Genomic DNA, 20,277 nt, shown 5'->3' with positions numbered 1-20,277 from the left:
TGGTGAGCGCGAAATTTGCCACAATTTTAATATGTTGACAATAACATCGTATCGCAAATTTTTCCCGCAGCACTCACTGACATTGTGCATTCGCACGGAATGGGCTGTGGAGAAAATGCAAAATGGCGTCAAATTAGTGCACATCCAAATTGTCACCTAAAGCGGCCAATGATAATGTACTGACGAATGTAATTTTTAGGCACTGTTTGTCAGTGTGGCTTTTCGAGTACAAAAAAAAAAGCTGGGATTGAGTTAGTGCATTGTTTTCATTGTTTGAGGCGTGCCAGAGAGAAAGGTGTTTGATTGAGCCACATTTGCCTTGTGGAAAAGTAAAATTTCGCTTACATTGTTTGTAAATCGTGTCATTGTTGCCATTGGTGGATGTATTACATGAACTACCAAAGGTATTTAGACGGAACAGATTTTTTGTGTATTTTTTAATATTTTTCCCACGACTTTAGCATGAGTTCTTTATGATATTGAAAATAGAACTGTTTTCCCTTCTATAATAGTAAAATTCAATATGATCATTTGAAAATGGCTCAACAAAATTAATTTGTCACTTTAACAATAACACCATATGCTCATTTTTCAGATCGCTTGTTAGTGAAATAATTGTGCAAAGTAGAACATCGATAATCGGTGCACCAAACGCATCTATTAAGCCACTCATCTGAATTGCGAATTGTCCTATTTTGTAGCGGCACGGGAATAGAGCGCGAGGGGGAAATTGATTTGCATGCTGTGCTAAAGAGAATTTCAATTTTCATGCTAATGCCGATGAATGTTATCGAAAACCGCTCATCTGCATGCACTGCGGCCATTCAAAACACTTACGAAAATATGCAAAAAAGCAGCATTCATATACAGTACATCACACACACACAGTATAGAGTGTGGAGAGTTCTTGGGTAACAACAACCACTTTGGGAAGGGTGTAATCTGTATTTGGGGGTGGGCATTTTGTAGCGTTGTCCTATTGGTTTTGTTGAAGTACCTTTTGATGTGTAAAATTATTGATTGTTCGTAGCATAGCTACATTTATGAGAGATGTTTATGTTTAAAGAGATAATTTTAATGTTCTATTTCATTAAGTCCTTGTATTAAAGTAGATCAGTGTGTAGATCATGTCAAGGTTTGATCGACTCTTGTTGAATCACACTAGACCCTTTGAACATTTTAATATAGAATAAATTTGTAAATTAGTGTGATTAGAATGACACATACTTAAAAAAGCCTTCGTTAAATTATTGGTTTGGTAGTTCTAGTATTAACAACCAACACCCCTTCTTAGTATGAAGCTCCTCTAGAAACGTAAAAACCTTGAATTCTTCCAACAGGTTGCCCACTAAAACGCATCCAAAACATCAAAATGGCAAGATATAATAATAAACATATAAAAAACACATCGTTTGTTGCTGTAAACCGGTAGGTGAACGCTCCTAGCGGTGCTATTGTTGGTTTTGGAACAGGCATTCTAAGGCCTCCCAGCAGAAACTTGATTTAGCACTACAAGTGTATTTGCTTTTTTAGCCTTTTTTTAACCTTCGATTGACTGTTCAGTTGCCGAAATGTAACGAACGCATTAATATGTTTGCAGAATGCGGCACAAGATGCTAACGCCGAGGCTAAGCAATCGAAACGGCCGCTCGTTTGCCGTTACTAGAGTCGAGACGAGACGTGCACTGTACCGGTTCACGATTAGTTTATTGAACCCAAAGCGTAGAATAGAAGAAAAAAAACCTTGGTGGATGGTGCATGGAGCATTACATGAACAACCACCTCCTCTAAGTACTGAAGGGACGCCCAAAGGCCACACCGGGAATTAGTGTCATATTTCGTGCGCCTTGCAGCGGGATTCAGCCTGCATCAGACTCAGTTATTGATTTGTTCCACGTTTCAGCTCGTCCAGATTAGCAAAAGGAGGGCCCTCGAGGGAAGAGGTGGTAAAATACCACCAACACGTGAGACAAATGAGAGGGTCCTGCGTACCGTGCCCATCATGTGTGTTGGCTTGTTTGGCTACTCTTTTTTTTCGCGCGATCCAGTGTACGTGGCTTAAGGTTTGACGAGATCGCTAATGCCGGTTCTATTACGGTTTGCCTGTTGGCCAAATCAACGTCTCGACGATTAGTAGCAAAACGGACTGACATTTATGGCCTCCGCAGCTCACGTGCCATTTGCACGCAACGGTGTGTGGTCACCATCTTGCTGCAGTAGTGCCCCTATTGTGGCGTAAAACTGGGGTGGGATGGTTCGGCATATGAGCGGGAAAGAGCGTTTGTGACTGAAAATAGTAAAACGCGTTCAATGCGAAGTGCCGATTGTCTCTTTACAATCGATGACGTAGGTACTCTGGTGTCTTTTTCTTGTTTGACGCACTACACCGATGAAACACATGTGTTGCATGTTCTCATCGGAGGGAAACAAAATGTGATCGTCTGGTCAAGCGTTATGAAGCGTATGGGTGACATATTTTGTAATGTGTGTAAGGCTTAAATTGGCATTCACATTCCGCTGTACTCACGTGTGGCGTTTAGTGGCAAGCCACGTTACGAAGAACCTAAATGAAGCATAATCAATGGAAAGTGCACTGTTTTTCTTTCGTTTTGGTCACTCACTGTCTGTCGAAACAACCACATATGTAATACGGTTTTAAGTCACACAGTGCTGAAGTTTTCTGTTAGTTTCGTTGATGTTTGTGTTTTTTATTTAATTTTTATTTTAAGTTATTAAAACAGGGCTCTTTTAGAATCTGTTTGATCCTGTGTTGGAAATGATTCCTGTATGCAACACGAAATCAGGCAGATCCTCGACAATTTCCAATGACTTTGTCGAGTGGTTTTAAATAGAACTTCAAATATATTTTGACGAGTGTTAGTCTTAGAGTTATTAAAGAGTTGTGAGTTTATCGTCGTTAACATTTACCTTCACTACAAAAAATCTTAATTTAGTTAAATCTGGAGAAAGAACCGACTACGGAATAATCTATGATTATTGATCAGTTTTTTTGTAAGGAATAGCACACAAAACGATCCTCAATATTTGGCTCCTGGAGATGGGAGCAATGCCAAATTACAGAGTACGATGTGGGACTGAAATTGGTTGAGGCTCTGTAATGTCAATACTTACAGACACTATTGCATCTAAACTGTCTTATACGCGGTTTATTTCAAGTTGCCAAATATGCTATACTATATAAAAATGCCACCAAAGGAGGATCAGTTCTCAGAGTAAGTGTATTATGGTCATGAAACTCACAAAGCTACGTCTTTGAAGCGGACAGTGTTGCATGGTGAAAATAAACTAGACTGATGTCTAAAACAGATAGACTAGAATAATAGAAAGCCCACACAAATATTGTTGCATTAAGTGTATATTCAAGGTTCTGTGAGCTGAAACACTTAAAAATATCTAAAATTATACATTGGATCATTGCCCAAGAAAAAATGTATCTAAATTTGACTGTTCATTATAAATAAATCGTATGTGAATGCTAAATAAGATAGCTTTGCCTTTTTTCACTGTTTCAACAGTAGTTTGACCATGCACAAAGAGTCCAATCCAGTACGGCCAAAACCATCTACAGCTACACATTTTGCGGCCCTTTGTCTGGCGTGAATTGGCGCATCACTAATCCACCGATTGTGCGCCCCCTCAAAGGGTGACCCGGGGGCTTTGTTTGTGGTGCTTCACCATTTTATTGCACGATCTTCACGGGATGGTTGCTTTGGTGTTATTGTTTGTGTTTATTTGTTTACCAACCATTTTGTTTTTGTGTATCACGTTCCGCACCTTTCATCCGTTTGATGCTATCCCGCCGTTAAATAGATGCAGTTGGCAAACTTGCAGATATTCTTATCGTTCCTCATTCAAACTGTCTGCATTAGTCAATGTGTGTTCTTTTTTTTTGTGCATTGTGTTGGAGTTGGACTCTGGCAGACGCAAAAAAAAACTTCATCTCCACCACTAAATGGATCATGAGAATGGGTGGTGTGTTTGGGGGAGGGCATGGTGGAGTTCGCTTAACTTTCCCTCAAACGAGCATTGAACGCATCGGCGAAAGATAGGCATCATGTTGCCATCATCATCATCATCATCACCACCAACGTCTCCAGCACATACAAAAACCTCCATCCGGCCATGTTTAACTCATTAGGCGGCACATATACTTATGGCCGTGAAGCGTGTCGTGCATATTTTGCTATTCAAATTTTTGCCGCCCAACATAACCCAATCGACGCCGCATCGCATAGGTTGCATTTCGTCCGCAGTTGCTGCAAGGTACGGTGCTGCACCTCGTCTGTATGTGGGGCGTTTTGGTTCGCACTCACCCATTTATGGGTTTTGCAAACGAACTTTTGGTTGACTGCGCTTAATTCTTCGTGCAGCAAAATATGTGTCTAATGTTGTGTTAAATTTACGATTGCTTTATCTGTGAAGGATGGTTTCCGCTTGCTTAATTTACCTTTACTATATGTTGCAGTCTCTTCTGGTTCTGTCCATACTCGTTTCATGAACGCACTCGTTTCTATAATATTGATACCTGATTAATTAAGAGTTACAATTCCCGACCTCAGGCAATAGCAAGCTACTTGAAATACAACTTTATGATAATTGCGTGCCAGCAATGTCCGAGAATAGACAAAAAAATGTTCAAAAATAAATTCCCAAACTCAAAATTTATTCAAGGTACTGTAGAACTATCTGTCTTGTTGAGGATAGAGACAGATGCTAAAGAGGATAGTAGTGTTTCTAACTCCTTGACTTGAGACACAAAAACATTGAGTAATGTAGCGAAATCTGCCAATAGGAAACTTCTCTATCTTATGCCTATTAACGTGGCAATTGAAGTTGTCTTATTGAGTACAAAAACGCCTTTTTGATTGCCTTTCTTTGTTTCTTACTACCCGGTCATGTGCTGTTCCATGTGCATCTTACGTATAATATGCACTTCATTACTGCGAGAAAGCAATAATAAGCAAAAAAAAAACCAAAACAATCCTATTGGCAAGACGAAGCTGCTTGTCTCGCTGGTCGATTATTAAAGTAATGAAGCGTACCCTTTCACTGCTGCTAGGATTGACGTTCGTGGCTGATAAGGACATCAAATAGATCGAGTACTAACTGCTGTGATTAAAACAGCATTAAACGCAAACTCTCATTCAACCTTTCCATCTCGTCTCGTTGACGTAAAATCATCTGTTTAGTGACGTACCCTGTGCACGCCACAGTTTCAACCTCACCGACCCAAGTTTTCGAACACATCTTGCTGCAAGACGGAATCCACGCATCTGAAAGAAAGTCATTGTACGATGTCGAACGAAACGGATGTCCATGACGATGATGCAGTGGCACGGTGGAAGGTCTCCCGGAACAGATCTATCCCTCTGCGTCAAAGCAGAAGTTGCATCCTAGGGGCAAATCTTGGGCAACCGAAAGCAACCTGAAATGGAAACGGTGGGGAATGCTGCTCCTACCTTAATGCCGCTAACCTCTTTCCTCCCTCCCCAGAACGGCACGATGACGTAGATAATATTAACCGATCCGGATGCGGAGCAAAATGGTTGCCTTCCACCTACACCTTGCGTTCGGCCAACTTTTTCCAGTAGCTTTACTTTATCTCACGTGCATTCGCCATTGCTTCCTCGTGATACACCTGTCCGATCATTAATTTTCAAAGGAAAGAAAAAAAAAAAGCTACACTCTCAAACACACACCGTTGACGTAGAGAGCAGTTGGAGGTTTGTACGTTCTTGGTTTGTTTTAGCGCGCTATTGGCCTTTAGTGGTACCGCGTCGCGTTAGGCAATGTTTGAAGTTGATCCAGTTGCCCTACGGCAGTGGCCTCAGCTCGTGCGAATGAGGTAATGCACGTTGCACGTTGAAAGGTGTAACGCACAAGTTAGGAAGCAAAAGTTGTTCCATTCTTTAAACTACCAGCAGCGAGGTTTGTTTGGTGCTTCGTTGCGAAAAGTGCGTGCGAAAGCTGAGTGAGATGTGACAGTGCATGTAGTGCAAGTAGTGTAGTGAAATCCTTTCCCAATAACCAATTGTCTTCCGATGTTGCACGTTGCACGATAATAGCCACGACTCGAAGACGTTCTGGAAGTGAGGTGAGACGCTTAAAGGGAATCAGGAAATATCGTTAAACTTCCTCATCGTGGTGAGCTATGCAGTGTTCGGGAAGAAGTTCCACCGGTTGATGACATTGATGCGCGTGCCGTGAAGTCTATTGCGTATGTACGTGACGATGGACGTCGTGTTGTCTTGCTGGATAGTATCGAGATCTTCCAAGGTTTCGCTGTGAAGGTGCACAGCTTTGCGTTGCGTGTTGGTGCGTTGGTGTACATGCGGCCGAAGGTTCGATTCTATTGTATAGCGACGCTATACATGATTCTAATTGTCTTACTGATGACGTCAATGACCACCGGTGCACGGGCTAGTAGCGTATGGATCGGATGCCATTAACCAACAGGGTTGTGAGAAGATTGTTGCAGGACGTTTATCGATTCAGGGTTGTGTAGGTGCTCCTGAAATCCTGAAACTGCTCTATTCTGGAGTTTTCCTGGTTGAACGTTACTGTTACCGTACTGCACGATACCGTTCGGAAACGATCAATAGTTCGTAATTACAGTCTAATATTATAGCCTACCTGTGTAATCATCCCACTCTCATGTAACACGATTCTATCGAATGGTCCAATGTAACCTCAATTAAGAGTCATATGTTGCATTTATTGATTTTTTTTGTTTTCGGATTCTACGCCCAATCAACGTTAAATTAACAGAACTGTTCGAGGGCCATTTTCATTTAGCAGTTACTTGGGTAATTTTCCTAAATTTTCCCCTCCTCATCTGCGCCATTGGAGTTATCCTAGAACCGCATTCGGACATATAGGAAGCTCTATGCTTTCCGTTGTGATTTTCCTCCCCTTCATCCTCTATTTGCTGCTCCACTTGAAAAACAGCGCACTGGCCGTGTTGTGCCGTGATGGATTTTTTTTCTTACGCTGTGAGAGCTGGGTGCGTTTTTTTTCATTTGTAGAGCATCAGAGGCAAACTGTATGCACCGGTACTCGGGACCGAGATACAGCTTTAATGATCGTTATTGATCTCAATTTGCAATTAGTAGCACCTTCCAGCCTCGGTGTGGAAAAGTGTTGTGAGCGAACGGAATGGTTCGTGATGGTTCGCCGGTGTTGTTTTTCGAAGGTCTAAAATTTAAGCAGCTAACGCTGTTAGGTGTACAGTAATGTTCAGTATTGTGTGTTTAGTCATCAGATTATACGAATTTATTTTTTTTTTATACATTTCTTCCCAATAAATCGACAATAAAACATCTAATAAAGAAGTGAAACTAAAAAATATATAAAAATGTTTGCATACTACAGTAAAAATAAATCGATTTTGGCTAAATGCTAAATAAACCCTAAAATAACACATATAGAAACAATAACACATATATTTACTTATACTAAATGAATGAATATTTAATATTTAGAAGAAGGAAGTTTAAAAAAAAAGAGGATCAAATATGATGAATATGTTGTAAAAACAATCTGACAAAAAACAACAAATTAAGCTTATTTTAACACAAAAAGTAAAGAATCAGTTTAATATGAATAAAAAATGATATGTGTTCTATTCAGAATTTATTAAATATTCCAGTAATGCAAGAAACGAATGAAGTTCAGAAAGATGAAGAAATAAAAGAATAACACATAGAAATTTGGAATCAAGTGATTTCACACTCATTCTAACACTTGCTATAAATCACACGGAATACAATTAATGCCTGCACTGTACCCACCATGTTCTGTTCGCTGGCCAATGCCGATCTGCGGTACTTTCGATCGTAATCGATCAGCGTCGAGGGCTATCGAGGGTTGTAATTGAATTATGAAGCAGTCGAAATCTAATTTCTTGCCGCAGCAATTAATCAATGTTAGGCACCACCACGCACCGGTTCTGCGCGCATTAATGATCACGGTTTGAAGTGAAGAACCACAAAGAAACTGGGGAAAAAATACAACAACTTTAAATCGGATGCAAAAATTTCCACCAACGAGCTAGTGCAGTATGGTAAGCATACTTTTTTGGAGGCTACAACGGAATGGCCATAATGCTTTTGACGGTGGTCGTTCTTTTTTTCTCTCGCGCACAGGGGACGATTAGTGGTTAAACACCGTTAATTGTGCCACACGACCTGAATACAGACAAAAGGGGCAACGCGAGATGATGATGATGATGGTGGTGGTAGTCAACAACGCGTCCATCATCATCATGCACAGCAGGGGGTCCGCCATTTAGAATACGTTGGGGCACACTCATCCGGTCGGTTTGGCATTGCAGCGGTTTTAGCGAATGGAGCTGTTCTACTTTTCCCATTCATCGAGTAATTTGCTTCATAGTGGATCAAGGCAGACCGTACTTGAAAATCGTCATTTAGGATACGGCATGGTTAAGATTGCTATTCTTGCCCAGATTGTTCTTTGCCTATTTATTCGCTCTTTCGCATAAATTATACCTCATCGTTAGTTCTTCTATCGTACATCTTCAAATGTGTAGAATATCAATGCTCCAGTATGGTAACCTCATTCATTAGACAGGAAATTTGCATCTTATGCGGAATAGCTCCCAAGCTAAAATCGACGAAAATTCTCCAATCTCCAACAAGCTCTGCCAGCACTTCGTCAAGCCCAAAGTTCCCCAGATCAATCATATTGAACTTTTCCACGTGCTAAATTGGAGAAGAAAGAATGCATCAACTGTACTGTAAACTAGCAGGATGCTGCCCAAAACTTACCCCCTGTTTATAAGGGCATCTTGTTTGGTTCATATGTCTCGTAACCGGATACCACATTTCAGTGCTGGCGTGCATCGCCATGCAAAGATTTAACACATGCTTAGAGTACGGTGTCGGAACCCATTCGCCGTGATCCTGCTTGAAGGTGTAGACCGATACCTTAAAGAAAAGTACTGTGAATAGTGTCCCATATTCTTTCCTGTATGCCACACATGCGTAACTTACACCCCACGGTTGTTTAATGTTTTGGGTAAATTTCAGCTCTCCATTCATAACAAGCTTTTCGTCTTCCGTGAGGTATATCTGCAGCTTTGAGAAATCCACCGGGAATGGGGCAGGTTTGCTGGGGTTGGAGCATGGTTTGAACAGCTTATTAACCTCCACTACAAAAACACTCTGTAATTATACAAGATAAGAGAGGTACTTCAGCTAGAATTAAAGGTTTAAGAACCAATAATTTCTTAATGTTACCAACATTTGCAATGTTGATTAGAACCGAAAGCCACAGAATGGGGTACCACATGTTCGCACTAGAAATATTCGTCTGCCGTGCCGGCCGGATGTGCTGGAACAAGTACTTAGGCAAGTGGCCATCGCGTGCTATTCGCTAGTTTTCGATAGCAATCGGTACATACACTGTACAGCAAGCCAGCAGCAGTTAATCGTGATAGATGCGTCGTATTTACAAACTAAGTTTCATTAGCTTTCACAAATAACTTTCGATTGTTTGTTGGAAAACAAACAACGTCGAAATTCGGTGAAACGTGCCCAACATTAGTTGGTAAAATGATGATGGCATGTCATGGGGGGGAAACCTGTTTTTTAATGTACCAGATAACGTAGAAATGTACATTTTACTTCCTGTATCTGTTTTGTATTTTGGAGAAGTACTATATTCGCAGTACTACATTTGTTGGGAAAATACCTTACGAGGATTTATATGGATGAGAGCGGTGAGAAACTTTAAAAGTTAAGACTTCTAAGAGATGAGTCTGTGCTAACCAGAGATCCAAACACAAGAACCGAAGAATACAGGATTAACCGAGTATTGGATAAAATGTTTTAAACTAGCAAATTAAATACGACTAATTACCTAATATTAAATACTATTTTATTTAGAAATAGCTAAATGATGTATCAATATTCATCTATTATCGAAAAAATATTTGTATTGTCTAGGACGCTAGTCACTATCAGATAAGATAGGCAACACTCCACTCTCTTGTCATTTGCTCAAATAGCGGCTAAGTATGTTAAATCCGATAACCTGATCTTTATGAAACCGCGATGAATTACATCCTTGAGCGATCTTTATGGAATAACCATTCGGGCCCGATAAGACAATACTCTGTGATACTGTGCGTACACACTCGATCAATACCACCTCCATAGGTTGTGGTTGTGGCCATTGTTGATTTAGCGAGTCAGCTAATAAAACCTTCCCCACGCCACACACGAACACTGGTACAGTTTTGGAGGGTGTAGTTGCGTCCATTTGTACGCTTTAGCGCACCTTTAGTCAGTGCCGTGGGGGTACTTACCCGATGGCATGTGGTTTTAGTGAATCAATGCGCACATTGAGTCATATGATCTACAACTTGTACATCATACTGCGCGATATGCAGCAGTTAGGAAATCTTTGCTCTATTTCCACGTGCTTCCTTCGTTTTGGTTAAGGTGTGGAAGTTTATCTGTTTGTCAGTCGTACGGGAATCAGATGTCGAAGTGGAAGTTCTCTAGACGAAAAATCGCCATTAGGGGTGTCCATGTTTGTGGCTCTTGTTAGCTCTTTTTTTGAGGACATTTTGTGCTTGTGTTTGTCCATACCTCTCCTGTGTGGTAAATGGGACTTCCTTATCTTGCTGTTGTCATCAAACCAACTTTTCGAATCCCGAATATTTGTCCAGCGTTATTACCACCACCCTATCTGACACCCATACCTGTAGATATACTGCGTAAACTTACCACACGTTTCCGTTTCCAGCACATTTACAGATAGCGCGACAGCAGCTAGTTGTCTCCCTTGGGGTGTGCAGCCCGCTACAAAACGGCCGACTAGGGGTCGTGCATTTCCATCGATTGGTGTGAATAAAACATGAATCTCGTCAGTGACATCGGTGCGTCGTTCGAAACGGTCGGTACAGCCGCACAATCCACGTTCGATCATTACTTCCTGAGCTGATGGAGGTCTGCTGAAAGGGAGCGAAAACAGCAACGCGAACATTAGCTGGCGCACTGGAACATATACAACTGGCTAACAATACCTAGGAGTTGGACCTAGGAGTATCCTAGTTCAGCAGTGGATAAGAAGAACCTAGTAGTGTGTTGTCAGCAGCATAGATCATCTCTTCCTGGCTCTCTGTCTGTGCCCTCTCGCAACAAACCATGGGTAAAATAAATGCTAGCCATAGCAGCTATTGTTACGATAGTATGTTGAAGCGGTCCGACGACAAGTATCTACGGAGCTGCAGCAAAGTCGAACCGATCGACGAACAGTACGATGATGATGACGATGAGGACGAGGACGATGAGCGATCAAATGAAGCCCACAGGGCACCGGATCATGTTGCGTGGCGGGCAGAAAAACTTGACGACCTGCGGAACACCACGTCCGGTTCGTCGGATGACGAGCAGGAAACACGTACCATCCGCTATGTGCCGGACATACTGGAGCGAATCGACGAGAATCGGTTGGTTTATCGGGCGGAAGGTAACGCGAACATTGTGCTCTCGTTGTCGGACAACAAGCATGTGCTGCGGATGCGCAAATCTAATGTCGAAACGCGTCAGGGCAAAGGTAATTAGTCATTTGGTTTTTGTTGCTATACGTACCGGCTAAAGTATCTTTTCCTTCTCAATACAGACGACTCTAACGTAGATCTGCGACGGTTCGTCATATATTCGAAGGTCATCGCGAATCAGTTTTCTGAGTGCTACGTGCCAGCACCTAAGCTGGCCCATCTGAATACCTGCAACCTGCAGGTGTTTAATGAACGGTTGCGATATTTGCGTCCCGGTAAGATGGCCGAAGAAGCCGTAGAAGTAGCATAACATAAATCACCTTTATCATGCACGGCACACCTAACTAATTCTTTACCAACTTACTTTCGGTTTTAGCCATGCGGCTCGGCAAGGAAATACGAGAGCTTGATGGTATACTCTACCCGGACGTGGCATTCCTGCCGAAGTGGCTGTATCCAGCGCGAGCGCGGGACATCAGTCAGGTGCGTACAATTCTGCTGATTCGATTTCTCCGGTTAATGAGGAAGAATTTCTCAGCATTCCCTGGAATGCGACTTCGCTCCACCCGGCAAAAGGTCCATGAATGGGTGATAATTCACTCGATTTACCAGACTGCTTGATATGAATTGCTCGTAGCAAAAGCTCCAGGGTCCTTTTTGTTTCGGCCAACGACGTAAATAACTCAATTGCTCGTAGGATATTGTCTTCTTCGAACGTGCGTTTATAGCCCCATACTTGAAACGTTTTCGTTAAACATTCTAGATGTTTAATGTGGTTACCACGAATTCTTTTTGGTAGGTCGCACAGGTGAATCGTGAAGGTCAAGTCTAGCTGTTTGATTGGTATTTGAACAAGAATTAGATTGTAATCTTGTCTAAGCATTCATGGAAAAAAGTTAAATATAATATCAATATTGCAAGCGTAAATGCAAATTAAATAGATAGATGAAGTCAGATTTGTACACCAGCGACAATCGAAATAGCTTATTTTAAATTAACGCCTTATTTGTTGACTCCGCAGGACCCTAAAATCTCTTCCAATCCACCAACCCACTACCAGACGTACTGCGTCGAAATCAAACCGAAACAAGGCTGGCTGGCGTACGAATTCTGTGATAATATTCCCCTTCCGGAGTTGACCAACGGTGGGGACCTTCGGAAGTGCCGTTATTGTTTGCATCAATATTTAAAGGTAAATGAACGAGCGATGGGCGGACTGTCCCGGACACATGGTCAAACATTCTAACGTTTTTTTCTCGCTCTTTTGTTTACTTGCAGCTCCAAAAGAAATCGATAGCCAAAATTAGTAAATACTGTCCCTTGGATCTCTACTCTGGGTAAGTGCGACCAGCAGTTGGTAGAATATGCCAACGCAAACTGGCTTTCTTTCACGAATCTTCTGAAGGGGGTTGTCCGATCTCAAGGCTCTCGTGTTATGTATTTTTGCAACTGAAACCACGCGTTCGAACTAACAACGTTCGTTGTTCACGGGTTTTGTGTTTCGCATTCAGTCCACCGCGGGGTGACCAAAAATAGCGATCGATAGCGTACGGCTTCTCGATGTTTTGTTGCTTCGCGCAATGGCTTTTAGTGTGTGTTGCTGTCAAAGAAGCGTTCGCGCGTCAAATCCGTACGCGGCAACAGGTTTATCGATGGTTTTGCATCGGAACGGTATTTTGCGGGTGTCACACAGTAGGACAAATCCGCCGACCGTTGGTCATGTATCGGGAGCTGTTCCGTCGTGTTGTTTACCGGGGGCTTAAAATAAGAACGGTTTGATTATCTGGTACCAGTTTCGCGTATACCACGGTAACGTTGACACACACACACACGACAAACCGGGTATATTTCACCGATCGAACGTTTGCCACCGTTCAAGGCGAACGAGCGGGCAATATCGGTACGATCCGGTTATAGGAGATTAATCTTCATTTTCGTTACGAATTTGCACAACAAAATTCCCCACAGCGCGCTGAGTCGTGGTTTTTGGGAATGGTGACGAAGGTTTCGACCATTTTCTTTATGACGCCACACTGCTGCTTTTTTTCTTCACGCTACTCGTGTCAGGGAATGTCACCCCAAAATTACCGGCAGGTGGCATTAGTCATCATGTCCACCTTCTACCACCTTCCGTGCGCGTACAAGCCCAAAAACCATATGTATTTACGGGTTATTTATATTGATGAGTGTGTAATTTCCGGGCAAAAACGATAAACGTGATACCAGCACACAGATTTAAAAAAAAAACCCCAAAACACTACACATAGGTTTTTTTTTTAATATGGTCAACTAAACAAACATACTTACGTATACAATTGTTGGTGTTTGGGTGCGAGGGTTGTAAAAAAAGCTTCTTGCGAACTATAGAGGGTTAGGTTACACAATTTTGGAGCCAATTAGACTCCCCAATGTGGTGTGATTATTGCAATTAAACGCAAAGATAAGATAATGCTTGAGTGCGCAAGACTTGCTGTGCAAGCGTTTCTAGACACTCCTTAGGCTTTGAACAGCTGTAGTGTCTATAGGTTTGGTTCAAAATCGATTAGATTGGTACCTCTGATGGTTCATTAATTCATGTATGCTTTATCCAATTCCGTGTCGCAATACTAGCCATGTGGGAAAATGTACTACGATACCGTACAGTTGTGGTTAACTCCGTGTCTTTCGGTAATTCAAGATCTGTACAACCGTACGGCTACTACATGACCGTTCAGCGAAACTCAAGCAAGCAACTGACCTTTAGGCATTAATTATGAGTGACTTGTTTTCTCGTGTCCTGTACAGCGTGCGTAGTTCTTGCTGCTCCAAGCTTTCTGGGACACATGTAAAACAGATAGATTTCTCCCATACCGATTCGCAACGGATTGCAATACTGCCGGCTGGTGGTGCCGTTGCTTACGGTGCACCCGGGGATGCACCAACGGAAACACACCAACAGGACACAAGCAGATGATGCACCTCACGCATCGCGTCGCACATCGGTTATAAATAAAATTCAATTATTACTCTTTGCCCACGGTGGTGTGTACGGGGCTCCCAAAAATATCCAACACCCGGAATATAAATCTTTTACGCCCCATGCTCGTGCCACTACCACGGGGGATAGCGGAATATTACCAACAACCGCCACCGCCAGCCACAGTTCAAAACCATCCAAACCGGTCGCCTCGATCGCGTTTGGGTCGTTGTACACTACGCTGCAGCTGCATTTTACGTGATCCATGCACTTTCGAATTACGTTTTTTTTGTGTGTCTTTCTTTTTGTTTTGGTGCAAAAAATTAAAAAAAAACAGCAGTCAATATTTTACCGTTGCGGTTCTCGTGTTTGCGGTGTGCTTGCGGGGGCTATCTAGTTGCAGCTAGTGCTGTTCCTCGATCTCCCCATGCAGGGGCAGATTTTTTGCTAGGAAATCACGCCACACCGCTGACATATAGAGTCACCCGGCCCGACCGGAGATCAGGTTCGAAGATTTTGAATGATCTTTTTTGGTGGATATTTTTAGTTCGACGGTGTGTGCAGCGTGTTGTCACATCCCAGGACCGGTAGTGGGATGAAGGTGACGGTAGATAGAGTGTGAAGGAACGTGATAGTGGATGGGAAGGTATGGTGGAAAAGAAAGTGTGTGTGTGGCGGCGTGTGAAAAGGGATCCTCGCGGTTGCTGTAGATCATCGTGGTGGACAGGCGCTTGCGAATGCACAATCCGTGGTGAAGTCGTTTTCGTTTAATTTTTGTTTGACTGCTCGCATGTGTACGCTTGAGCGAAGGGAAGCTATAAAATCATTCACAGACGAAATAATGCGAAATTGCGAAACTGGGTGCACACAAACATGTGTTGTGCAGAATGTGTTGAAGGTAATAAAACAAAAACAAATTGTATTATCTGTGCGAAGCAATACGCCACACAGTGCAGATGCATCTTGATCCGTCCTTCAGCACGTTGGGTAGCCGTTCTCTAGGACAAGTTTTCCAAATTTATGCACATTCCATTCTCGATGCAACAACACGTGCACTTTTGTGTATTGCTTATGTTTCACTGTTTCTGCAGCATCTCCGCTCGCCGTCGTATGTCGTCTTGGGGTTTGACCAAAGTAAATCGTCTCAGGCAAGCAAAAGCGGGTTTGTTTTGTGTTTACGTGTGCGGTCTAAGCTACTGCACGCAGTGGCCCAAAGGTCAAGGAGCACAGGAAAGTTGTTGCCGTTTTGTTCCCTTTTAGGTCCGTTGCTCTAGGACCTGTCCGTCTAGTTTCTGGTCTTTGCGGGTTGGGTTTATGAATACGAATGATGTTCGTCAACCGTTTTCACTTCCAATGTTAGTTGGTGTAGAGCAGAAAAGCATCAAATTACACCAATCAGTTTTACAATAAAAGTATGCTTTCCCTTGAAGGCTGATAATTTTTATATCACTTCTCTTTTTCACAGCAAACCTGTTCGTGTTCTTCAAGCAGTGAAAGGCCTTATCGGTGCACCGCAGAATAATTTTAAAATACTGAAAAATGGCAAGGTCGTGTACGATGACAAGCGTGAAAAGTCGATGTACAATCGGATACTGCGTGAAATGTTCCCTCGCGATGGTCGCACAAAGGACGAGTAAGTATCGTTTAGCCTCACCCCGATGTAGTTCATTCGAATGGATTGTCTTTATTCTACCACAATTTATTTGTTTTACTTAATTGTGTTTTTGTTTTCAGGAGAAGCACAATCTTCATAAATCTTATTAAAGAAATACTGCTGAAAGATTTTACTACAAATGATGAACATTGCGATCGCAAGCTGTTGAACATAAAAAAGGATAGAAAGAAGGTAGCTGATCTTGCATATGATCATGAGTACCTCGTAGAATGGTGGATATTTGATCTGATTTTTTTTTATCTTTGTAGAAGGACAAAAATCAGCTTCACGAACGCGTTTGCAATCCTGTCAATCAACAGTTTCTTCCGAAGAGTTGCGCCTTACGACAGATCCTAGACGTTCAGCTGCTGGTGAAGGTAAACTAAAGCGCTTTCTTCTGTGTTGAAAACAAGAGCAATTCTTTAACTGTTTTACGCTTTCTATTTCAGTCAAACATGTCCATGATCGATCCATCAATATTGGCCAAATCACGTACAGATCCGTATAGTTATATCGACGATATGTATGAAAAGTTTATGAATTACAAGGATGGCAATGCTCAGTACATTGATGATGGTCGCAACAGTACCACCTGGGCAAAGGAACCATTCAATACCGAATACCTGTCTGAGGAGGAGAAATATCAACTCGGTGCCACGGCCCTGGACTGTTCGATAATGATCACGTTCCGCCGGCTGTCTGGTGATCGTACAGAGGAGAACAGGTAAGAACCTGCACCGTCGAATGAACAAACAGAAACGCGTACAAAGGGATCCTGTTGCGATGGGATACGTTGGTGAAGGATATGGTAGTATTTAAAGGGCTCTCTGCATTTTTTGCTGCTTCTATTGGTAATGCTGAATGAAAGGCACCAGCATTCGATAGCTCAAGCGATCATGGAAAAGTTTGTCTACCTTGTGTATAGGTTGATGAGGTCTACGTCTCACCGACAGCTTACCTGTGCCGGAGCCAAATTTAAGAAAGTGACTGAAAAACAGAAGGATGAGATTACTTTTGTAAACAAAACAATACAACGGTGTGTGGAACACATTCGACATTAGCACACAGTTGCATTGTATGTGAGATGGATAAGGAGAAAAAACAGTTTCACTTCTTCCTTTTTCAATACCATCGTTTCTGTGCAGCTTACATCCTGTTGATAGTCCTTGTAAGGCAATTTAGGGATACGGTTGAAAAATTATCCCGTCGCTTTCGTCTGGCTTTGTTGTTCGATCCAGGGATTTTGTGATGGTGGGGACTGCTAAACATTCCTGAGAATTCGGTTCGCTATCGGCCACTTGTCTTTTATGCGTAGCACAAACTCTACGCACACTTTCAAAAAAGTGCCTACGTTACCTTTTCCTTCTTAAAACTCATTCTGTTCTTTTTTGTACATTGGCCACCGGATAAAGGTGATCACTTTTGGTTTTTTTTCTTAATTTCAATACACGCATTAGATTCCTACGTGTGTGTGTTGGTAGGGATCTTATAAGGATTCTTAGGAAAACCTAGAATCCCTTATGTTTCCCGCTAGTCGAAAAACGCTGTGAGCTTAGTTCGGTATTTTGAGACCCTTTTTCTGCGGGCAATACGGGGTTTTATGTTTCATGGGAAGCTATCCTATACTTGTTGTGGATAGTTTGTAAGATGTTGTCTTTGTTTGAAATTTAGCTCATAAACAAGTTTAATTCGTACAGCGGATGTATAATTTTCACCAAAGAAAGCTATTAATAAGCAAGCTCATTAGCGACAGTACCAAATCTAAAGTTGATTAATATCTAATTTTTGTTTTTTACAGCCTAAACGAAGCAGCGCGCAATCACATCGTTTCGATTGAGGGTATGAAGTTTCTCGTAAACGTTACGATCACCGATCTTGACCCAAAGTCGCACAAACATTACGCTAAGTACGTGGAACAGCTTGCAGCGTCTGCGGTTGCATATCGCGAATTTATGAGCAAAATGCGCCGTTAGAACAGCATGCCCAGCATTCGTTTCCGGTTTGTGTGTCTCATCACATTACAGTATAAGTCCATCCAACCGTTGTGGCTCTAAGACTATATATACATCACGCCTAAGCAAACCCGATTCTAAATCGCATGAAAAAAACAAAAACAAGCACAGAGACCGGCGCCAACCTCACTACGAAAAGCAATATTATATTTGTCCCTAGCCTACATAGTTATAGGGTTCTGTTGTCGGTTTAAAATCGAGACGAATGAAAACTCTTTGGCTGAAGAATGCTCTTTACAACACGGTGTGGCTGATAAATAATCGTATGTGTAATTGTCGGAGTAGATAAGTAATTAACGAATGAGGATTAACGTAAGAAACGTGTCTCTCGCAGAAAGATGTCTGATTTAATTGTCCCTGGAAGCAAAGTGAAAGGCGAACAAATTATATAGAATGCAAGAAGAAGATGGAAGATTATATAAAGTTGATACAAAACTGTACTATTAAACTACTTATTTAAACCTGCAAGACGTAAGGAAGGTAATAAGGTCGGACATGACCTGGGAAAATGGAGAAGAATATACAGATTAACGGCGTAAGCAAAAAACTAATGGCATACAAAATACAAACAGGGGGGCTGAGGACTGAAGAAAAAAAAGGAAAACAAAACTATAATAATACACTCTTTAACTTTGCGTTCAACGTACACGCACGAACAACATTCAGCCACGGGACGGGCGAATATAGTTTAAAATGTTCTATTTATTGTAAAGACTATTTATTATGACGTTTTCATAGATTTTAACGGAAAACACCTAGCCGAGGACTTTCGGTAACACCAACTAACACTTATTTATATAAATCTTGCATGAAAACATTATGTTAGGTTGTAATATGTGAGCCAACATTGCTAGTATAAGTTAACCGTTTTCACCATGCACAACTCGCCAGACGGCAAGCCATTTATTTAGTTGCACTTGTGACACAGTATTTATGTTTGGGTTAAAGAGCGTATGTATTAATATTCCGTGCAAACTTTCGTTCACTGCAGAGATGGGCAATGTCAGCAACACAACGTTTTGAACCATTTTTCTACTTGCTATAACAAGGTCGCTATAAACAGAACTGTATCGAATACCGTAGGGTTGTTTTAGAATAGGTTACTGTTTTTCGAGTGAAATGTTTAGCTAAATTAGTTCTCACATGTGAGTAGAGTTGAAAAGACTTTAACAACAAAAAACTGTACTGCATTTTTACTGTGACAAAACCAAATGAACCGAACACCATTCTCTGTATGACTGTATTCAGTAACGATTTCCCTTTAGATGGAAAAATGTATCATCACTCAATGTTTAAACGGGAGGAGAAAGTTTAATTTTACACCATGAGCTGGTCCTATGCGAACTGTTGGGTTCGTTCACTACACGTCGACTACGCCGGTTTGTGTGGATAATGTTAAAACAATAAATTTGATGGATACCTTTAACATTTGAATAGATGGTGCAAAGTTTGTTTGTTTTGTTCAAGCTGCTGCTATTTACACATTGGCAGGAAAATCGTAAAGGAAAACGACAACCTATTCGGAACCTGGATATTTGTGCGAGCAATTACATCGGACTTTAAGATACGCGAAGGAATGTTGCGCCCTCATAAAAAGCATGTCAATCAATTATCGTGCCAAGGGGTGGTTCCTTCCACGACGATGTTCTTTGTTTGGCGACCTTCGGGTTTGCTGATTCGTGGGGTTTTTGGGGAAGCTTGGAGAGAGAAGCTTTCGTGCAGCTGGACTGATAGGAAAGTAAAAAAAGGAACATTATGTGTGCGCGATCCTTTGCGTGACGATAAATTCCTTCTTTTCGCTCCCTCTCGAATCGTTTACGGAGAAAGAAATTAGACACACCCAACTGTTTTAGCACACGAGCTGCTTGACGGGTGGGTTGAGCTCTGTTGCCTGCCGATGGATGTAAGGATACGCAGTGACGATTCGATCGATGATGGCACGAGCAACAAGTCATTAGGGGCCGCGTTCCATATTTGCCCCAACGAAAGGTGTGGGCGAATCGATGTAGCTGTGCGAAGCGACGCGTGTGTGGCAACCGCATACACCGTCCAGTTTACCCAGCCAGTTCAGTCACTGTTGCGCCACCATCCAGTAAAGCGCTACCCG

The 20,277-nt window shown here is 42.0% G+C and overlaps 2 protein-coding genes across 2 annotated transcripts; one reads left to right on the top strand and one right to left on the bottom strand.

Moving 5' to 3' along the window:
* Nucleotides 1–8,573: 8,573 nt before the first annotated feature.
* Nucleotides 8,574–9,440, bottom strand: LOC128715002 (uncharacterized). The gene is given in 5 exon segments (XM_053809883.1): nucleotides 8,574–8,741; nucleotides 8,808–8,966; nucleotides 9,033–9,203; nucleotides 9,283–9,386; nucleotides 9,389–9,440. Coding segments are annotated over 5 exon segments (654 nt in total).
* A 1,752-nt stretch (nucleotides 9,441–11,192) lies between these two features.
* LOC128714436 (inositol-pentakisphosphate 2-kinase) lies at nucleotides 11,193–18,131 on the top strand. The gene is made up of 10 exons (XM_053809310.1): nucleotides 11,193–11,604; nucleotides 11,671–11,823; nucleotides 11,925–12,031; nucleotides 12,570–12,740; nucleotides 12,827–12,885; nucleotides 15,970–16,137; nucleotides 16,239–16,350; nucleotides 16,428–16,535; nucleotides 16,608–16,882; nucleotides 17,957–18,131. Exons 1-10 carry the CDS (start codon nucleotides 11,193–11,195, stop codon nucleotides 18,129–18,131), a joined length of 1,740 nt encoding a protein of 579 aa, XP_053665285.1.
* Nucleotides 18,132–20,277: the final 2,146 nt, after the last annotated feature.

The sequence above is a fragment of the Anopheles marshallii genome, chromosome 3 (genome assembly GCF_943734725.1).
Source record: "Anopheles marshallii chromosome 3, idAnoMarsDA_429_01, whole genome shotgun sequence".
Lineage (NCBI taxonomy): Eukaryota > Metazoa > Arthropoda > Insecta > Diptera > Culicidae > Anopheles > Anopheles marshallii.
Note: the sequence above shows the minus strand (reverse complement) of the source record. Positions and strands in the feature narration are given on the sequence as shown.